General features: G+C 38.1%; 1 protein-coding gene across 1 annotated transcript; it reads right to left on the minus strand.

Annotated features, from left to right (window-relative positions):
* Positions 1-509: 509 nt before the first annotated feature.
* On the minus strand, positions 510-19,033 carry RGCC (regulator of cell cycle). Its single transcript, XM_074299191.1, has 5 exons — positions 18,803-19,033; positions 17,608-17,796; positions 7,085-7,192; positions 2,549-2,611; positions 510-902 (listed from the first exon to the last, which is right to left on the minus strand). Exons 1-5 carry the CDS (start codon positions 18,861-18,863, stop codon positions 895-897), a joined length of 429 nt encoding a protein of 142 aa, XP_074155292.1. The 5' UTR covers positions 18,864-19,033; the 3' UTR covers positions 510-894.
* Positions 19,034-22,095: the final 3,062 nt, after the last annotated feature.

Here is a 22,095-nt window from a genome sequence, read left to right on the forward strand (position 1 = left end):
AAGTTTCATATTACACATAACCATATGTTTACTTGGAATACCAAGTGAACATCAAATTATTTAAAATATTTAACAATATTATTTTACCATTAGAAAAGGAATAAGGAGAGCACAATCATTTATCTTTACATATTTTAGAGCAGTCGTGTAAAAGAATCAAATGTTCTTCTTGGCCAGGGGATTGAACTAAAAAACCAGTAAAAAGTTACAGGGAAGCAGATTTTGGCTCAACAGATGTTTCTTTGTTGAGTAACAGAGACTTTCTCAACATTTAAAGCTACTAAAAGATGGAATAGAATCCCTTTTAGGATGGGGGAGCTGTCTTAAATCAGAAGCTGGAAAACTTGTCAGTGATGTTGTTCTTGATCATTGAAATTCTTGCTTTCAGTATTAGGTTGTTCAACATAACATCTAAGGTCCCTTCCAAATCTTTTCACCCCTAAGATTCTTGGACCTCAATGATGAAAGAAATGTGGAGATGTAGGGAAAGAAGAAATTCTGAAAAAATCTGGACTCCAGTTCAAATTTTATTTGCATACAAAAATATATTATAAAGGGATAAAGCATTATTACTGTTTCCAACTATATAATTACAAATATCTTCATAAATGCGTTTTAAATTACATATGAGTATGTTTTAAGGAAAAATATAATATTAGCGCAAGTCATTTGCTCTCATCTGCTGCACAGGTTAATGAAGTCAATTTTACCACCTAAGAATCCAACAAAAATGATCCCTAAGGTTGTGTTTTAAATAACAGCATCTCAGATGACAGTAGGATACACTGGTCTTAGTCAACTATGGCAGCAGTTTCTAACAGCTGGCTTCCTTGAGTCTTCACGGGTTTCTGAAGCTTCTCCCATTGAAAGAACAGGTACCCACATCTTCTGTTTTCACATGCCTATAAATATGAAATAAATAAGAGTCTCTATTCATAAGGCTTAACTGTGCTGCATGTCACAGACATGAATCAAAGGACCAACTTTAATGGCAATCTTCCCACTAATTTATGTCTGTTCTAACTGCCAGAATTGGGCAGAATTTCACAATTTAAATCAAACAGGCAAGTTCATAGAATGGTCCTATGATAAACTATGGGGAAATCATAAGGAATGTCTGTTAAAACAGTTTTATATTGTCTGAAGGAGGATATTGTGTTAAATAGGCAATAAAAATCTTCAAATAGAATTTTGCATGGTGCCAGGCTTCTCCTCCACTTTCAGTCCCATTTGAGACTGAAGCTACACATTGCCAAAAATACTTGCATACCTTTAAACTCAAATCTAGTTGCTGTCATCCAGATGTTTGGCAAGATGTAGACCTAGTTTTAAGGCAAGACACCCCATTTGTATAAATCACACAATTACTGGAAATTGAAGAATTGAGTCAAAATTCAGCTATTATGACTTTGCCAATTATAGCTGAATAAACAGAGTCCCTGATGGGAAAGAGACTCAAGCAGCAACTGATGGTGTGTCTCTTTCTTTCTAGAGCCCAAAAGAAGTAGGTAGACTAAGAAGTGGGTAGTTCAAAGAACAAAAATCTTCCATACTATGAAGCCATCCTGGGGGAATTCATAACTACATTTCCACCCTCATCTCCTGGCTCACTTCTCCCTACCTACTCCCTTTAGAATATGGTCTAATTGATTTGTCCTTTACACAAAGGAGAGTATCCTCCCCAGGGGATTCATATTCCAGTGTGCTGGAAACGGCAGATTATGTCTCTGGACATGCAAACAGAATAGCATTAGAGTTAGCTTCCAAATGAAAAATGTGAATTTAGAATAATTATTATATTATTCCATACTTGGCTTGAGCTTTTCTTCATGTGGCATATGAATGTGTCCTTTAATAAGTTTTTAAATAACTTCTTTTTAAAAATAAGTTTAGTAGTTAAAAAGATTCAAACCATTCCCAAGTCCCTAGGAAAATGGTTGTTTAATTCGTTCCAAAATAAGTTATCCTCAGGCTTTGAAAAATACTATTCTATGTCATACATCTCCATTCTAAAGGAAATGGCAGTTTCCAAGTTCAGTGCTAGAAACATTTAAAGGCAAAGAAGAAAAAGGGAGATTTAATAACTCCACAGAAGTTCCTTTGACCATACCACTTTCTTTCAAATCCTCTAAAGAGAGTTAATCCACATATGTCTTCTTGATCTATTATCCTTTGGAGACCACTGTTTAATAAAGACCTCTGCTGATGGCAGAACGAACGTGGTGGTGAATCTGCTCATTTTCTTCCATCTTAAAGGCTCACCTTTCTAATAGAAACATGTTATCTAATGGCCAATGGGGTTATGACAAAGTTGTCAATAAAGATAAGGGTCTACCTTGGCTCTAACTAATGATTTCATTTTTGCAATCAATCAACGAGCATTTATTAAGCTCCTTTTATATGTCTAATACATAAAACAATTGTTAGCAGATGTTCACAATCCATACCATATCATATCAATGAAATCATAATAGTATCTCCATCTTTGGAGTTAGCTATTGTCATTTTTGTTAGTTATTTGTTGTGAAATATGGGGAATAATACCTACTTTCTAATGTCCTGTCCAGATCAGCGATGAAGTCCTCTAGTTCTTTGGTGTCTCCAAGTTTGGCTGCAAAACAGGGGATAAAAATTTAGTTTTCTGGGGCACTAGGACTTGGTTGGTGGAGTTGTGAACTGATCCAATCATTCTGGAGAGCAATTTGGAACTATGCCCAAAGGACTGTCAAACTTTTGATCCAGCAGTGTCTCTACTGGGCCTATATCCCAAAGACATCATAGAAAAGGGAAAAGAAACCATTTGTGCAACAATGTTTGTGGCAGCCCTTTTTGTAGTGGCAAGGAACTGAAAACTGAGTGAAAGCCCATAAATTGGGGAATGGTTCATTATTGGTATTGGTATTATTACCATAATAAATTATAGTATATATTATTGTTCTATAAGAAATGATCAGCAGGATTTCAGAAAAGCCTGGAAAGCTTTACATGAACTGAAGCTAAGTGAAGTGAGTTGAACCAAAAGAACATTGTACACAGCAACAAGATTATATGATGATCAACCATGATGGATTGAATCTTTTCGACAAAGAGGTGATTCTAGGCAATTTCAATAGACGCGTGATAGAGAGAGCCATCTGCAAACAGAGAGAAGACTGTGGAAACTAAATGTGAATCACAGCATAGTATTTTCACCTTTTTTGTTGTTTGTTTGCTTGGGGTTTTTTTCCCTTTTGAATTGATTTTTCTTATGCAGCATGATTAATGTGGAAATATGTTTAGAACAATTGCATGTTTAACCTATATTGGATTACTTGCTGTCCATGGGAGGGGGGAGAGCGGAAGGGAGAGAGAAAAATTTGGAACACAAGGCTTTGCAAAGGTGAATGATGAAAACTATCTTTGCATATATTTTAACAAATAAAAACTATTTTTATTTTTAAAAAAACTTAAGTTTTTCACATATGAATGATTCAGGAAGATATGGTGACCTTGTTCAGAATTATTTGACCTCTTTTGCATTCTTTCAATCATTCAATAATACTTAACAGTCATTATGCTGCTACTACCAGTTGTGTGCTGTGAAGTATAGCTATCTTCAAGATGTTTTCAATTCGATGACTATACCTGTGATTCACTACCATAGGAAACTCCCAGAGAAGGAAACTTCTTCTAGTCCAGGCTGACACCTTCTTAGACTCTTAGAGAATTGTCTCAATAAACTAAATTTTTATCATTTCCTCTGCACACCAGCTCCATGATTCAAGCACAATAATGTTTCTAAAATTTCTATAATATTTTTCCTTCATATTATAATAGAAAAAAGAGTCTTCTTCATTGTCTTTGGAGAGACTGAATAAAATCCTCTAATTTCTAAGTTGCAGTTATTGAATGTCCAGATCTTGTCATATATTTTATTAAGCCTTCAGTACCAAAGTATATCTTGTATTGACATACCAAAATAAATGTAAGGGAGTCTTAGGGGCATTTTTACATACAGTAAAGTAGGATTTGGAGGACTTGGGAAAGTATCCTGAGGAGGATTTCCCCCATTCACTAGGTTTTTTTTCCCACCCACTTGCCACATGATGAAATTCTGCCATCAGAGGGCAATTCAGCTCTCTAATTTAGCCATGTGTGTGAGTTTTGCATTTAAAAAAAATACATATTTGCCCAGAAAGGATAGCATATGAAACTGAAACCATCATCCACCAGGAATGTCTTGAGTTGTAGAATGTTTTCCTGGGAAAACAAGTTGGGATCAAGATATTAAAATACAAGGGAGATTGGAAACATAGAATTTATGGGAAAGATGGATAGTTTCAACAGACTAGTCACTGCTCAGGCAGAGCATCTCTAGGAAAGGCTATAGTGGTAACCAGTGGTGTTAGTACAAAGACCCCAAGTGCCTGACAAATGAGTCACCAAAAAAGCCTCCCTAAAGAGCACTCCATGAATATAGCACTTTTAGAAAAGTTTTGGAGCAAAAATGTGTTTTGTTTAACTTCACATGTTTGTACCAGAGGTGTTGTTTTTCTTTCATTCTCATTTGGGAGGTGAGAAAGAAAGAGCAAATTTTTGCTGATTGAAAAAAATCGAATTTTTAAAAAATATATTGGAAGAAAAAGAGGGTCAGACCCCATTAAAGAGCTGGAATAGATCTTAGAAATCATCTAGTCCTGCCTTCCCAATAAACACGTACACATACATACATATGGAGGAAAGGAAGAAGAGAGACAGAGGCAGAGAAACTGAATCTTAAAGAAGCTATTTCCCCAAGAGTACATAAGTAGTAACACAGCTGGGATTCAAACTTCACTCTCCTGACTCCAAATGGAGGGACTTGAATGCTAAACTGAGTATGAACTTCATTCTTTAGGCAATAAGGACTCATTGAAGGTTTTAGGGCAGAGAAAGTATATGATCAGGGAAATCAACATAGTGATTGTAAGCAGGATAGATTTTATGATGGAAAGAAACTAAGAAGAAATAGGGTAGAGTGAAAAGAACTCTGCCTCTGGAGTCAAGAGACCTGGATTCAAATTCTACCTCTGGTACTTGGGCAAATTGCTTAATCTACCTGAGCATCATTTGTCTCATCTGCAAAAGGTTGGACTAGAGCCTCTCTGAGGTCCCTTCCACCTCCAGAACTATGACTTTTTGACTATTTAGGAGACTTTGCTGATAGTCCAGGCAAAAGAAAAATGAAGGCATGAATTATTAATGGAGCATTGAAAACAATAAGGAAGGGGGAAATGTGGAGGAACAATCAGTAGGACTTATTGACTGAATATGGAAGGTGAGGGAATTATAAAACATTAGAGCTGGATGGGACCTTAGAAATCAATGAGTATGAGCCTCTCATTTTACAAAGAAGGAAAATGATGGCCAAAGAAGAAGGTAGCAAGGTAAGACAGGTTATCCAAATGTCTTTGAACGTTAGAGAATGAGATTTTTCTATATGTGGGTGGCTGGATGGGACTGTAATGAGGGGAGGGCAAAATGGGAAGGTGGAAAATAATGAGGCTATTTCAGAGATAGAAAAGTCAAAATTAGGGGCTGGCTCGAGTTTGGATTTTATTTTTATTTGGAAAAGAGATAAGAATGTAGAACAGGAAGCAGGAATTAGGATCAGTTTGCTCTTAGGTACTTCACTTTGAAGTACCAAAGCCAAGCTCAATAATCTAACAGCTTTCCTTTCTTGAACTAGCTTCCTATAAGAAGTATGAACAAGGCAAGCTTATAACCAACAACCTGAGAAAAACTGACAAATTTGTAAGAACTGCCCATTTGTTTTGCTGTTGAAGTATTTGATTTGACATTTTTAGTAACAGAAAATTCCTTGCTGCAATGCTTTTTAGACCTTAGGGTCCTTTTTTGTCAGCAGGTGTTTATTCTCCAAGGTGACACCCTCTTCAGCATCAGGGATCAGGCAGCAATTTCAGGCAAGATTGTGCCATCTTGAGACTATTTTTAATACTCTAGGCTCACCAGAAAATGTGGGATAGATGAGTGTACCAATTCTCAAGAGGCTTCTAAAATAACAAGACTTGGGGGTGGGAGTGCGGCATGGAAATGGAAAATCTCTTAGGAAAAGATCTGCTTTAACTTTAGGGAGTGGTAAAATCCAAAGAAGTTATAGCTTTTTTCCTCTTTTTTCTGTTCTTTTTTTTCTACATTATATAATTTTCACTAAGAATAATATTTCTTCTAAAAAACAAATACTTTATTTTGTTGTCAGGAAGGCAACTGTCCAGTGTAACCTGATGTTCTTGCTATCCAGCAAAGGCATTTGAGGTTAAAAACATTTAAGGTCAATTTCCTTACCTCTCACCTAAGCCAATCCAAAGAGCTAGGAGTTTTAAAGAGCAAGGAAGCAATGTGATACAGGAAAAAATAAAAATAAAAAAGTCCTGTGCATCTGAGTTCAAATCCCATTTCTGCTACTTGCTTCCCAGTATGACTGGACACACTGAACTTGTTTTCTTCTGTAAACGGGGTATTTGGATCATCATCCAAGATCCTTAAAATATCTAAAGTTCCTTTGCACTCCAAATTTTGGGATCTTTTGTTCTCAAAACAGTCAGGAAATGCTAAAGCGTCTAGCTTGACTTACTTCAGGGCATTTCACTGTACATCATGAAAGTCCTATTTAATTGCTGAGCTGGTGCAATTACTGAGAATGTGGGTGAAATAATTGGTGCAATTACAAAACTCCACCTCCTACAAATCCTCACAGAAGGGTTTTACATTCTAGAACCAACCAGTCTGGGAGGAGTCTGCTAGCCACTGTTCTTTGGCACAGATCCTGACTATAACCAGATTACAACCTGTGCTAAAGAAGAGAACAAAGGAGCATCTGGAATCAGTTGCAGATATGTTCTCCCCATAAATAAAGTTCTGCAAGTGTGAGGAATCTGAAGTCTTGCCCATCAACTCTGATTCACAGGGGCCAAGAAAATACAGACCCCTCAGTGCTTGGCAGAGATTGTCCCAGAGTCTGGTAGAAGTGGGAAAAAGGGGATGGGAAAGGGAATGAAGAATAGGAATACTGGGTCAAATTTTTTGTGTGCACTGTCAAATTTACCTTTACGAGGAACAACGAGGGGAGAGGACAAAGATGGCGTTGAGACTGTTGGAGAATTCAACTTTTCATCACTACAGCTGAAACTGTGCCTGTAAGGGGAATCTGCACCTTTAAGTAAAAAAAAAGCATACAAGACAATTAGAATGAAGATATACAACTAAAAGTATAGTCTCTAAAAGAAAAATGTCTTAAGTCTGCATGGGAAGAGATATTTGCATTTCCAAGAGTATGCATATATGTGTGGGTGTGTGGGGGGGTGTGTGGGGGGGTGTGTGGGTGTGTGTGTACGATGGAGGTTGAGGTCCCTTTAAGATTCTTCTCTGACTGCCCATGGCTGACCTTGATTCACAAATCCTGGTCAAAGGCACCCTTTGAATATCCGGGCCCAGCCCTACTATCAGCTCAGCTTCCCCCAGCCCTCACCTGATCTGAGCTAACTGAAAAGCCCGCCAAGAACTTGGGGCACCACCCATCTCCTCTTAGTTATAAAAAGGGTCACACTGGAGCCCTCTCTTGGCAGGAGCCCTTCCCCCCAACACGGTATCCTTCCAGCCATGTAAGGGTCCCTGCCCACCCAGCGGCCACCTCTGGCCCTGGCATCTTTCTAACTGGATCTTTACTTCCAAATTTCTACAATAAACCTTTTATTTATCAATCTAGGTTTTCGGGCCTGTAAATTCATTTACAGAGGACACTACGCCTCATGGGATTATCTTACTATCTATGCGCCGAGAAATGGGGTTCCCCCTTTCCTTTCCCTCATTATATATATATATATATATATATATATATATATATGTATGTATACATATCTAATAGCTAATAATAACTCACAATGATTAATACTATGGGTTTACAAACTATTTCATATACATATCTCATTAGATATTCACTAACTCTGTGAATTAGGTCATTCAGGTATCTTAATTCCTATTTTACAGATGAAGATGAAGGAGAAAAAAGGCTAAATTTACTTCTCCAAGAACATATGGCTAGTAATTAGCTGGCTTGGCATTAAAATCCAGGTCTTTATATGCATATATATGGTTTATTTATATATATATATAAAGAGAAAGAAAGAGTACATGTTGACATATGTAGTATATGTGCTATATGGACTATGAGGTCTGGAAAATACTGTACTGAGTGATGATTTGCTGTTTACAATATTAAATAATATAAAATAAATAAGCAACTCTTTAAAAAGTTGACAATCTTCTTAGGACCAAAGAAGAACAAAAAAGTAGGTATACATGTATGTATAAAAGAAAAATGTTCTCTTTCTAAAAATATACATAATTTCATAAACTTTTTATTTCATATCTATGTACATATGTATGAATATTTCATGTACATATAAACATATATCATTCCCTCAATTATTTATTGAGTACCTATTATGTGCTGGGCTTTGTACTATAAATACAAAAAAGAATCCATCTCTGGACCCAAGGAGCTTATATTACATAATGGATGGTACGTGCAACATATGCATATTAGTATGTGAAATGATAATTATATTGTATAACGATTGTTATGAATTGACTTATTTATTTCTACAGCCTCCTAAAGTTTACAAAGTGCTTTCCTTCCAGCACACCTGTGAGGTAGGTGTTACAAGGAAAACTCCCATATCCCCCAGTCAAGAAGGGTAGGATGATATCCTAGAAGTTGCCTCTATTCCAATAAAATACAGGATTCCATTGGGAGAACAGGGATCTCTGTGTCTGTCATTTAGCCAAGCCAATAATAGCTTTGGTTGTTTCAGGTTGGGGGGGTTGGGTGGAGAATTTTTTTTTCACAAGTGAGGCAACATTTCTCTACACAGGGATATATTTTAATGAAGAGAGACATTGTTTCTAGCCCCTCCTTTGCCAAAGGATACGAGTTCACCTAAGAACATAAGTACAAGGAAGTCTGGTCTTGTGATTGGATCCTCACTGCTTTCTTGTGGAGTGTTTCCAAAGGTCCTTCAAGGTGCCTTTATCTGGGTAACTGCACCCTCGCACTGCTGTTGCTCTGAGATTTATACTTACTGTCTTGGAGTTTGGTTAACCAAGGAGGGGCCCAAAAGCCCTGGAAGAAGGTTTTTGAACCCTATAAATACAGCTTTTAGGAATAGCCATTTACCTCAACCCCAACAACCAGAATACTACTTTTCTCCATTCCTTCCTTTACTCTGCATTAGAATTTGAAGAAAGGTAGGAGGCATCCAGTTAACACCAGAGAAGTCAAGTCAATAGAGTTAATGGAAATATTTGAAAATCAACTTGTTTGGCCTTGGAGAAGATAGGAGAAAAAAGCATCTTCATCCCTTCTTTGCAGAGGTGAGAAACTTGGCTATCCCTGACTTACCTGTCAAACTAGGCTAATAGTTTTTCTGAAAAAATTTTCACCCTTTGTTTTTGGATATAGTGAGATCTCTCTAGGTAGGAGAGGGAAGAAGGATATAATTTTTTTTTTTTAAAAAGGTGATGTAAATATAAAAAGTAATCAATTTTTAGAGGTAGGAAGGCAGGAAAGTTGGATTCTAATCTCAGGCTTTGCCACCAAATAACATGACATATCTGGGCTATTTCTTCATCTATAGGATTAAGCAATTAGACAAAGCAAGTCACTTAACTTCCCAGATCAGTTTCCTCAACTGTAAAATGAGGGTATTATTATGAGGATCCAGTGAGATGACACATTTAAAATACTTTACAAAATTTGATACTCTATATAAATGTCCACTAAATCTCTTCCTGCTCTAAAATTCTATGAGGAATCTATTATTAATTAAGGCATGTCCATCCTATGATTAAGGAAGGGAAAAGACACCTGTCATTTTTTTATGTAAACAGAAGTCATGTTTCTAAGGATCCATTAAAAAGTTCCATAAAAACCATAAAATTAGGCCAAAAAAATGAATCAATAACAGTGTAATTTGGGATAAGGGATAGATATGAACATGTTCATTTGGGGGTAAAGATAGTATCTGGAAACAATATGAATACTTGACTAAAGTCTAGAAACCCTTTACTTTGCTTCTGGGAGAACTTTAATACAAACTTATGGCCCAAAGCACTTTTTTACAGTCAGGTTATACACCAGGGGACAATTGTGATGGAAAACACAGACAAATTCAACTACGGCACTATAACACACAATATTAGCTCATAGTCCTTTGAATAAAAACTCATGTGGCCAAAACCCAGACACTCCAATGAACCAGCCATCAGAAGCAACCAGACACCCCTGCTCCTACAGGCTCCACAGGAAACTGATGTTGTCCTGACCTTCCCAAGCTGGTCTTGCAAAGGAAATTCAGAAATGGCATTTCAATCCAAGGCCCCAAGTATGTGAAATTATGCCCAGTAACACAATTTCAAAGCACCTATTTAAAGAAATGTGACCTTTCAGTGCATGATTTAAACCAGGACTGTACATGTAATCAGACAGACTTTCATCAGTTTATATGGTTTAGACCTCTAATCCCAGGGACTCATATTTATGTCTATTTATAGTCACCAAACTCCATAAAACATGCACCTTTATAGTTAGTAGATTAGATCAATAGAATACCAGACGGGAAGTGAATAGGTACTAGTCTTACCTTATTCTGCATGACATTAGGCAATTCCCTTCATTTCTCAGTGCCTCAGTTTCTATATTTGTGAAATGAGAGTAGACTACTTGCCTTTTCCTGTCTGTCTTTGAATTATTATGATGTTATATGAACTCTTTGGAGGAAAGAACCTCTTAAAGTTATATAATGCACACATATGTATCTCACAGATATTATATAATTATTTTAATTAGGCAGACACAGGCTATTTTTAACAAGCAGTTTGAATCAACTTTTTTGCCTCAGTCGTTTTAGAAGTTACAAGTCTAGCAGTTATAAAGTCTGTTTAGCACCTTATACTTTGATACATCAAACCAATGCATTCTTCCCTACATCCTGCTCAACTTATAATAATATCACAAATCTGTCTCCAAGACACACTCTAAAATAGTGGCTATCATGGGGCAGTTAGATGGCACAGTGGATAGAGCACTGACCCTGGAGTCAGGAGGATCTGAGTTCAAATAATCTGACCACAGACACTTAACACCTATTAGGTGTGTAATCCTGGGCAAGTCACTTAACCCAAACTGCCTTGCTTAAAAAAAAATTATTGGTCATCATGATAAATATGAAAAGAATTGTATAATTTTTAACTTATATCAGATTTCTTGCTTTCTTGGGGGGAAGGGAAAGAGGAAGAAAAATTTAAAACATAAGCTTTTGCAAAGCTGAATGTTGAAAACTATCTTTGGATGTATTTGGAAAAAATAAATAATATTAATTTTTTTAATTCAAGTAAAATAGTGATCATCAGGGAAAAGTTAAACCAAGTTACTTAGAAAAGATTCATTCATATATCCCCAACCAGTAATCCATCTAGATATTTGTTCAAATTACCTTTAACCTCTTAAGGAACCCCCAAACAAATTATTAGCCTATTATAAATTCTAACTTTAATGTTTATTTGATTCTAGCTCATTGAAGAGAGGAATACAAAGGAACAACATCTCTTAGGGAAGAATACAGATGCTGGAGGCCCAAAAGAGGACATGACAGAAAACTTCATTGCAGACTCCCTTCTCTTCCTCAGAAGGTCTTCTAGCCAACCTAAAAATTGATCAGAATATTCAGGCTGTCTCTATGGCAAAATTGTAAATAAGTGCAATTTCATAGGATCACAGATTTATATCTGGGAAGGGCCTTAGAGATCATCTCGTTCCACACCTCTCATTTTACCAGTGAGGAAACTGAGGCCTTAAAATTAAGTGATTCCCCTAAAGTAACATAGGATTCAAATTCAAGTCCCTCAGCTCTCTAATATTTTCTTTCCACTGCACCATACTAAGATATTTGAATCCAAGTCCTCCTACTCAAATGAGGATTCTAATTCCAATAATTCAAATCACAGGTGAGAGGAGGATTTTTAAGGCCTTAAACCACCAACCCAAATTGGTCATATTTAGCTTTCAAAAAAATCTGTTCTAATTAGATACTTTCTACAGTAAGTCAACTTTACTTTTTCTAGTTGGAAATCTCATGCTGAGTACAAATTATTTCATATTTTAAAATACCTTGAAATAATATTAAATATCTGAACACTACTAAAATTGAGAAAGCTAGTTGGGTAGAGATCAGAATAAGAGACTTGTTAAGGAGGGAGGTGAGTTGTTTTCGCTTGGGGAAGAGGGAAGGGTAATTCAGGGTTAGCACTAACATTTTCTATTTCAGAATAGAATGAAGCCACAAAACATAAAATTTGTCCGAAACTCCTACAAATATAGAACTGCCCCACAAGTTTCAAGCAAGTGAACTATAGTAATTAACTGAATTGTAAACTTTAGACTTGTTTGTCTTTTGTCATAGGGAATGGAGTGGGGGAAGGACATTCTAGTGGTCCAAATAAGTAAAACATGCCAGAGAAAAATTTGACCAACATTGCCATAAGCTACTCTTCTGAGACAGCTCCAGTCCTGCCAAGGCATCAGAGCACAACAAACCTCCCACTCAGATTGCCTAATATTATGATCTGTACATCATGGAATTGATATAAGTATCCCAAGCTACCCAGGTCACTGTTTACTTTGCCAGTGTCCAGACACAGGACTCAGCCTTCAGCCTGGCTCATAATGCAGGTCATTGGCACTCTGTGCTAATCGTGGCGCTGACATCCACCATACCCAAAATAAAGGTTTCCTGCCAGTAATCCACCCAGTAAGAAGCAAAAGCACACTTTTAAAAGTTTTCAAATCCTCTTCCAGGCCCCAGGTTATGCTAGATAATTCAAGTGATCCTTTGCAGCAGTTCCTCGTTCTTTAAAAGCTTCCAAAGGATCTTCCTCAAACTCTAGTGATGCTATTTTAATTTCATAGTCATTAAAAGCCTTGATATTATGTGCTCAAACTCAAGATAGCAGAGGTTTGGGGGTAAGACAAGGACAGGGATTAATTCAATTCCAATCAATTTAATAACTTGGTGGAGGAGCCACATGAAGGTACTCATGAAAGTCATGAATTATTTTAGTACTCAATTCTGCTTAGGACACCACCTTAAAAGCTAGGACAGGAAAAGTATTGGCTCAATGAAATGTTTACTTCTCACCACCCTACCCCTCCATCATGTGTACATACTGGTCTGCAACTGTAGCACTAAGAAGGAATGTGTGCTATGTTTATTTTCTCCTTAGGATGAAAAACACACTTGAAAGAGTTCTTTTCTGGTTGCTTGGATAATGGTACCATTTTGATCTCTCATAGAAAGTTGGGTTGGAGGTTTGGAGAGGGTAGTAACATAAAAAAATAATAATAATAAGAAAAACCACAATGGTATTGAGTTTACAACTGGATGCATGTTTTCATATGTGAGAGAGATCAATTACTACAACCAATATCATGATGAGATGTAATTTGACAGACATTCAGATCTTACTGATAAGACTGATAGCCTTATTAGCCATGAATCTCAGATCCTTCATCTATACAGACAGATACAATAATATCTGGAGTTCCTATCTTACAAATTAGTTGTGAAGCTCAAATAAAGGGATTTAAATATTTTGTACATCTTAAAGCACTGTCAACTATTATTATTATTAAGTGATAGAAACAAGAGTTTCAGGAAGGTGCCAAAATACTTTAAAAATATGAACTTTTTGATCTGAATAACCATGTTCCAGTTTTACAGATGGAGAAACAAGGCACACTAGTGCCTCAGTTATTTGCCTGAGGTCCCTATGTTAGTCAGTAGAAACACCTAGAAGTTCTGATGTGATTTTTTGACTGTAGCCGTGATTGACCACCTTTTTAAAATAACCAAAATTTTTTTTAATTAATCAAAGTTAAAAATAATAATAACCAAAATTGTCAGTGAGGCATCTTAACTAATATCTTAAATGAAAATTCAGTTCATTTCAGGAAATCTAGGTTCTGTTCCCAGGCATTTTTTTTTTTGGCCTTTCTTTGTATCCCTAGCACTTAGCCCCAAATCTAGCATATAGGAGGCATTTAAGTGTTTTCTTACTTGACTTTATTCATGGCTTAGCAATCTTAGATCTTAAATGAGGCATTTTGAGATCTAACACCTTATTTTTTTCCATCTGATAAATGGATCTATGTGGCTATTAAAGTTTAAAACTTCATTAGAACTTTTTTGGACAATCTTTTATAATGGGCCTGATGACTTCTCTCTCCTTTCCTTCAAATAGTGTAACTATTCACAGATATGACTAAAGTATAACACTAAAAGTCAACTACTTAACATGACAAATGCTCCATGAAGATAATTCCTGGCAGTAATTGAGATGCAGATTAAAATATAACTACTTAAAAAGATGATGACTCATGTGACAAGCTGACTATCCCAGAACCTATATTCTAACTAGTCTTGTGTGGACTCAAATAGCCAGCAGAGAATTAGATAAGGGGCTTTATGAATATAACCTTTGATTCTCTTTTTTTTCCCCCACTTTAATTTTCCTAACTACCAAACAATAGTTAGTTTCATTAACACAAAAAAGAAAAAAAAGAAAAATACATTCTGGGTAAAAAACACACCCACATACCCACATACACATTCACACACTGAAAATACCTCCCCCAATGCTGGTCAAGGATGTTTTCCAGCGCCTTCTTCCTGTGGCCACAAAAGAAACAAGAAAGGATTCTGGATCTGAGATCCCATCCAATAGAAGTCCTGATAGTCTATGAATGGGCAATCTTATACTCTATTCAAGAGGAGTGTGGTCACTGCCTGAACAAGAGCTGTTTCATTGCAATGAAATAGCACTGGACAAACTGTCCTCATTTTCTTGCCTCAGTAGGAGAGGATGTGTATTGCACTTCTCACTTTCTATCTCCTACCAAGACTGATGCTGACACATTCAAGTATAGCCACAGAAATAGAGACAAGTTTCAAGAAATGTAAGATTTCCTTTTGAAATCAAATCAGAAGAAAACCAGGTTGAAGGAAGCTTATTCATTCTATTCAGCAAGAGCTCCAGGTTATTAGCCACAGAACCATTTAAAAAAAAAAAAAAAAAGTTCAGGAAAAACTATTTCAGTCCCTTGATTCTTACAAGCTGCAATTCATTTTAAATCTCCCTGTGACACAAGAATTATCTTTCTTTTCCAAATGATGTGTCTGGGCTGTGGCTGTCACACAGGAGCCAAAACTCAAATCCTAGGTTAGGGCACTGAGTGTCCTTTATCTGCATGAAAAATATCTGCTTATGTCCAAATTAGACAACTGAATTTTTTCCTCATTGGAAAGGGAGAAAATAGCTCCTGATTTTCCTAAGTACAATCATAAAGAGTTTCCTTTCTAGACTATCCTAATAGACTTTGGATAGAAAATGCCATCTGCACCAGAAAAAGAGCTATGGAGATTGAATGTAAATCACCACATGCTATGTTCACTTTTTTTTCTGTGTTTTTCCTCCCTCATGGTTTTCCCCTTCTGTTCTGATTTTTCTCTCCCAATATGATTCACAAAGTGATGTGTATTACCAATAACTAACTAAATAAATATTAAAAAATAAAAATAATTTCCTCATCTGCAAATGAAAGGATTGAGTTAGATAATCTCTTGAGGCCCTTTCATAAACTATCAGAAACTGTTTCTGTGACTGTAAAGTTTCACTGAGTTTACTTCAAGAATAAAAAACAGTGAAATGGGTAGCATCAGCAGCTTATTCTTGTGAGAAAAGGTGTCAGAAGGATTGGATTTAAGCTCCCATTCTGACATTCACTAGCTGCTTCAGTTCTAAACCACAGTTTCCTCATCTGCAAAACTGGAGTGATAGTATCTGTCCTGTATGTCACAGAGCTATTTTGAAAATCAAATGAGATAAATGTATGTAAAAGTACTTTGAAACAATAAGGCATAGAAATATTATTAGAAGCACTTAAATCATATGAAGATAGTAAAAAAAAAAAAAAAAAAACAAACCTAAGGTGATTACCATATTTTTAAAAACCTAGTTACATTTGTTAATGATAAAATACTAATAATAATAGACTTAAAAGTTCAGAATTCACAGTCTAGATGAATATCAAATTTTTATAGAAAACTAGTTCACATGAGGCTGTCCTTACCCCCTTCTTCCTCAGTTTCCTCAACTGCAAAATGGGGCTTCAAAGACCATGGATAGTCTATGAGGTCCTTTCTAGTTATAAACCTCTGATCTATGTAACCCAGAGTACAAATTGGCATATCAGCTGGTAAGTGACTAGGCAAACCCAAGCTTCTAAATTCAGCAAGTTGAACTAGGAGAGGAAGAGAAGAAAAATATAATTCAGCAAACCATGTGCCTCCAGAGAGTCAGTTTTTTGTTTGCTCATGCTATGACTGGCTTTCTTCCCATTTTTCACCATCCTAGTTTATGCTGAGTTAGCATAACTCAGTAAACACAAGGAGAGGTAGGAACCCCTGGGGGATGGGACCATGTTCCCAAAGAGTTAAGCGGCATAAATGTCACTTATACTTAGAAGACAAAACATCCAAGGTGAAGAGAGAGGGAATTAGCACTTATGTAATACCTAATAGTACTAGTCTAAGTGCTCTCCCTCATAACAACTCTGAGGGGTAGAAACTAAAGCAGAGATAAACTGACTTGCCCAGGTTCAGAGAACAGTCTGTAAATGTCAAGTTTGAAGTTGTGACCTTTTTTTAAAAAGTGCAAGAGGTATTTTGATTATTCCCAAGATACCAATTTTAAATAAATTTTTAGCTTCAAAGATGGTCTAAATCTTGTCATCTCATTGTTGGCCCTTTTCGTCTTTTACCATGCTCTTTTTATTCATAAAAAGTTTGGAATCTGATTTAAAATTGCAATAAAAGTACTAAACAATGGTTTACAGTGACTTGAAAAACAAAACAAAACAAAACACTGCTTAACCTTTCTGTGTCCATAAAGATTTGTAGATTTGAGTTCACATAATTCTTTCACTCCCAAAGAACATTCACGTGACTCTTATCTTTCCCAAGGTTCCTGGACTGCACAGGTATTGCTGTTCCTGCTGAAATTCAGTGGTCAGGGATCAGAGATCCTGAACTCCATTCCGTCTCCCTCTGTGCCAGTCAGGGACCATCCTTCCCTTCCCTCCTCCAACTTTTATCCTTCACTCCCACTTCTCCTTGTCTGCAGTTATTACCATTGGAGAACGCACATAAAGCTTCTCAGGTGTAAGGTTCCTGCTTTCTATCAGAAGGTGGGCAGGCGGCAAGGGCTCTCCCAAACGGGAGATGAGACATTGCCACTACAAGCAGCAAAGGGAGAAGTTGTTGTTTGTCCTTCGTTCTCAAAGATGAGATGCCATGACATGAGAGTGGACTGTGCAAAACTCCCCTAGAGCCATCTGGGTGAGGTGAGGAAAGGAAAGACGGAGAGAAAAGGAAGAAGGAAGAGGAATGAAGAGGGACGGGAAAGGGGGAAAGGGAGGGGGAAGCAGAGAGGGGGAGCTGGAAGGAACCTACTCACTCTCCGAATCGCTGAAACCGCTGCTGCTGTCACTGACACTGGCGCTGCTCCTTCGCTTCATCCTTTTCAGGTGCTCTTCATACTCAAAGTGGCGCTCGTGGAAGGGGGATGAGAAATCAGCCATGACCTCATCAAACTCACACAAGACCTCCGACAGGTCGGCAGCCACCACCGAGTCCAGGGAAGGCACTACAGAGGACCGAGAGCGGGGCCAGAGAGCGTTAGCCGGGAGGGGCAGATGTAGCCAGAGCAGGGAGAGCCAAAGACCCTTTCACCAGCCCGGTTTCAGTCTCCCCGCCTGAATTCCATGGCTGCAGGACCTCGAGTCCCATGCAAACCCTTGCAGCAAGAGCTCATCTCAGTCTCTGCCAGATTAACCAGTAAGGATGGATGGAAGGGAAGACAGAGGTGGAAAGAAAGAAGATTCAGGTCTTTTGAAACGAGAAAGAAAGAAAGAAAGAAAGAGAGAGAGAGAGAGAGAGAGAGAGAGAGAGAGAGAGAGAGAGAGAGAGAGAGAGAGAGAGAGAGAGAGAGAGAGAGAGAGAGAGAGAAGGAAGGAAGGAAGGAAGGAAGGAAGGAAGGAAGGAAGGAAGGAAGGAAGGAAGGAAGGAAGGAAGAAAGAAAGAAAGAAAGAAAGAAAGAAAGAAAGAAAGAAAGAAAGAAAGAAAGAAAGAAAGAAAGAAAGAAAGAAAGAAAGAAAGAAAGAAAGAAAGAAAGAAAGAAAGAAAGAAAGAAAATTAAAAAGCCTTCCTCTAACCCAAGCTAACAAACTTCGGGGTCAGACTCACAAAAGAGATGTCGGATCATTCTAACAGCTGGGAGAGGAAGCGAGGCAGAAGCAATCAGAAGGAAGAAAGAGAATCTAACCTTTTTTATTCCTTTCTCCTTTTTTTTCTTTTTAAATTTTTCCTTCTTTCTTTCCTTTTTTTTAAAAATAAATTCACAAACAGGATTTTTCCCCCTCTATTGGGAATTTAAGAGGGAGCTATAGGTCCTCCTCCCTTCTCAAATCTGACCCCACCTGATGGTCCCCGAGTGCTGGTGGGATGGTGAGGAAGCTGGGATTAAGGGAGCCAAGGAGATCAGGCTCCGTTCCAGGTCAGGGCTGCGGTCCTCCTCTCGGACCGGCCCCAGTCCCCGCGCCCTCCGGGGCTGGTCAGCTCCCCCGCAGCCGCTGCCCCTCGGCCGCCCTCACCTGCCCCAGCAGTGGTCGCCGTCGCGCCCCCGGCGCTGCGCTGTGCTGTGGGGGACTTCATGGGGCCGAGCTCAGGATCTCCCCGCGAAGGAGGCTCAGAAAATGCTGCTCCCAGAGCCTCAGCGTCCCCAGCGCCAGCCGAGCTCCGGACTCCGCGGCCCGAGCGAGCAGTGTGCGGTGAATTCCTCCCGAGCCCAAGGCGGCCGCAAGCTGTTATAGCCTCGGTCCGCCCGACCGGGGAGGCGGGGCCGCCGGAGAGGCGGGTGGGAGGAGACCCGCGGAGCTGGGGGTGAGCCAGCGGCCAGGAGACAGCCAAGAGCTGGCCAGGAGCGGGCACCTCCCGGGCCGGGCGAAGCCTGTAGGACGATTTCCTCTGATACTAGTTACAAAGTATCTGCGAGCTCCTCCGATCCAAACTACGAAAGAATGAATGAGTAATTATTTAGGCGCTTATTACGTGCTGAGTGACACAGTACATAGAGGGCCGGACAAAGACTCCTCTTCGAGAGTTCAAATCCTACCTCGGACCCGTGTGACTGGGCAAGTCACTTAAGCTTGTTTGCCTCCGTTTCCTTTTTTTTTTTTTTTTTTTTTTTTAATTTGATTTTATTTATAAGTTTTTTTTTTTGACAGTATATATGCATGAATAACTTTTTTCATAACATTATCCCTTGTATTCATTTTTCCAAATTATCCCCTCCCTCTCTCTACTCCCTCCCCTTGATGACTGCCTCCGTTTCCTTACCCGTCAAATGAACTGGAGAAGGAAATTGAAAATCACTCCAATATCTTTGCCAAGAAAATCTCTCCGTCCCTCCCTAGCTCTCCCACCAGCTTCCCATCAGGCTCTGCTGGCCCCAGGGCATCCCAAATGGGGCCAGAAGAATTGGACACTAGTGAAAAATCGACTCAGCTTCTTAGTAGGTACTATGTCCACTTACTGCTAAGCACTAGGAAGGCAAATTCAAGCAAACAAGATAGTTCCTCTCTGAAGGACTTACTTTTTACTAGGGAAGGATCACCACAAAGGGAATGCGTCCATAAAAGAGGGGTTTAGAATACGCAGAAAGAATAAAGTTTGGGGTAATAGGGAAACAGATTTAGATGTCCTTGTCAAGAATGGCCGAGTTGTGACCTCGGTGCTTAAAAGCTTCCAATCACCAGCTCCAAAAATATTCTGCCTCCACTCTGACCTTCATCCCCACCTCTAGTCCAAGGGAAATTTCTGATAACTCAATTTATATTCCTTGCATCCAAGCCTCCATGTCACTTCCCAGACACCAGGGGTGTGAAAATACCCCATTCCCGGTACAAACTCTCCATTATGGTTTTCTTTCCTTCATTAAAGTGTAACCTCTAGCAAAGGGCTATCAGACTGCATGTCCTTTGATCCAGGATTGTCTCTACTAGGCCTGTATCCCAAAGAAATCATTTAAAAAAAGAGGAAAGGACCCCATGTGCAAAAATGTCTGTAGCAGCCTTTTTTGTGTGGCAAGTAATTAGAAGCTGAGTGGATGCTCATCTATTGGGGAATGGGGGTTATGGTATACCAAGGTAATGGAAATTATTGTTCTATAAGAAATGATAAGCAGACTGATATCAGAAAAGCCTGGAAAGACTTACATGAACTGATGCTGGGTGAAATGATAGAACAAGAGAACGCTGTACACAGCAACAAGATTATGCAATAATCAATTCTGATGGACATGGCTCTTTTCAACAATGACAATTCCAATAAACTTGTGATAAGAAGAGTCATCCATATCCAGAGAGAGAACAATAGAGAATAAATATGGATCAAAGCATAATATTTTCACCTTTGTTGTTATTTTACTGTTTTTCTTGGGTTTTTTTCTTTCAGCTTTTGATCTGATTTTTCTAGTACAGCATGATGAATATGGAAATATGTTTAGAAGAATTGCACCTGTTCAAGCTATATTGCATTATTTGCTGTCTTTGGGAGGGGGTGGAGAGAAGGAAGGCAGAAAAAGTTGCAACGCAAGCTTTTGCAGAGGTGAATGTTGAAAACTTATCTTTTCATGTATTTGGTAAAATAAGCATTTTTTTTAGAAATGTAAGTTCTAGGATATAAAGTCAGGTCTTGCTTGTTTGCTTGTATCTGTGAAACCCTAAGCTTAGCACAGTGCCTAGTAAATATTTAATAAATGTTTTATCTAACTAGTTAGCTAGAAAAGATAAAAAACGTTTGCAGTCTCTGGAGGCAATACCACTACCACATTAAGTCACTGCCAGGTCAGGCTATAGCATTAGAAAGGCACCAGGTTGAAGAGGGAAGAACACAGATATTAGAACAGTGACTATGTAATCACAGAGCTAAGTGAAAGGCAACGAGTGAAAGGGGACAGATTAATGTGCTGCTGAGAACAAAAGCCATAGTACTTGTTCTCATCTTTTTTCTATGTTGCCATCTTGTTTCATCAAGGAAAGATATGTACCTTGTTTTTATTCTCCCACACACCCCCTATTTTTGTTCTTTAAGGGTTTATTTTGTTTTCTGTTTCACAAGTTGTTTTGAAAGACACCAGTTTTTCCAAGATGGTGCCGTCATTCATTAAAGTCCTGATTTGTATGTGACTTTGAGATATCAACTTTAGCGGAGAAGGAAACTATTGTTGGTGAAAAATGAATGAAGAGATATGGATAGATTTCAGTACTGTAAGGAGGCAAATCCTGGCATAGAGCTCTGAGGGTGGGGGGGAAGACATTTTAGGGATATATATTTATATATTATATATACATTTTATTGATACATATACATATATATGCAGATATACATAATGTGTTTATGAATATGTATTTTCATATCTCTCTCTCTCTCTCTCTCTCTCTCTCTCTCTATATATATATATATATATATATATATATATATATATATATATATATATATTAATTTTGAGTTTATAGTTTCCCATGACTCAAAACAATACCTGGACCTAATTGGCCTTGGGCAGTTCTGCTGGGGGGAGGGTCCTAAAAGAGCTGGACTAGACTTTTTGAGACAGTTACCTCCAGGATTTTTCTCCTTTATCATTTTTCCTTTCCAGGGCAAGTAGGAACCTATCCCTCCAAGGCGCAGATTTGAAGCATTGACAAAAGAGAAGTCTAGACCTGAAAAACCAAAAAGAACGAGATTTTTCAAACACCTACCATGTGCTAGGTGCTGCAGAAAGCATTTTACAAATGTTCTCATTAAATCCTCACAACAACCCTGTGAAGCAAGGGCTTATAACTTCTATTTTAACAGTTGAAAAAACTGAGGCAGACAGATATTT

This window comes from Sminthopsis crassicaudata, chromosome 3 (assembly GCF_048593235.1).
Source record: "Sminthopsis crassicaudata isolate SCR6 chromosome 3, ASM4859323v1, whole genome shotgun sequence".
Lineage (NCBI taxonomy): Eukaryota > Metazoa > Chordata > Mammalia > Dasyuromorphia > Dasyuridae > Sminthopsis > Sminthopsis crassicaudata.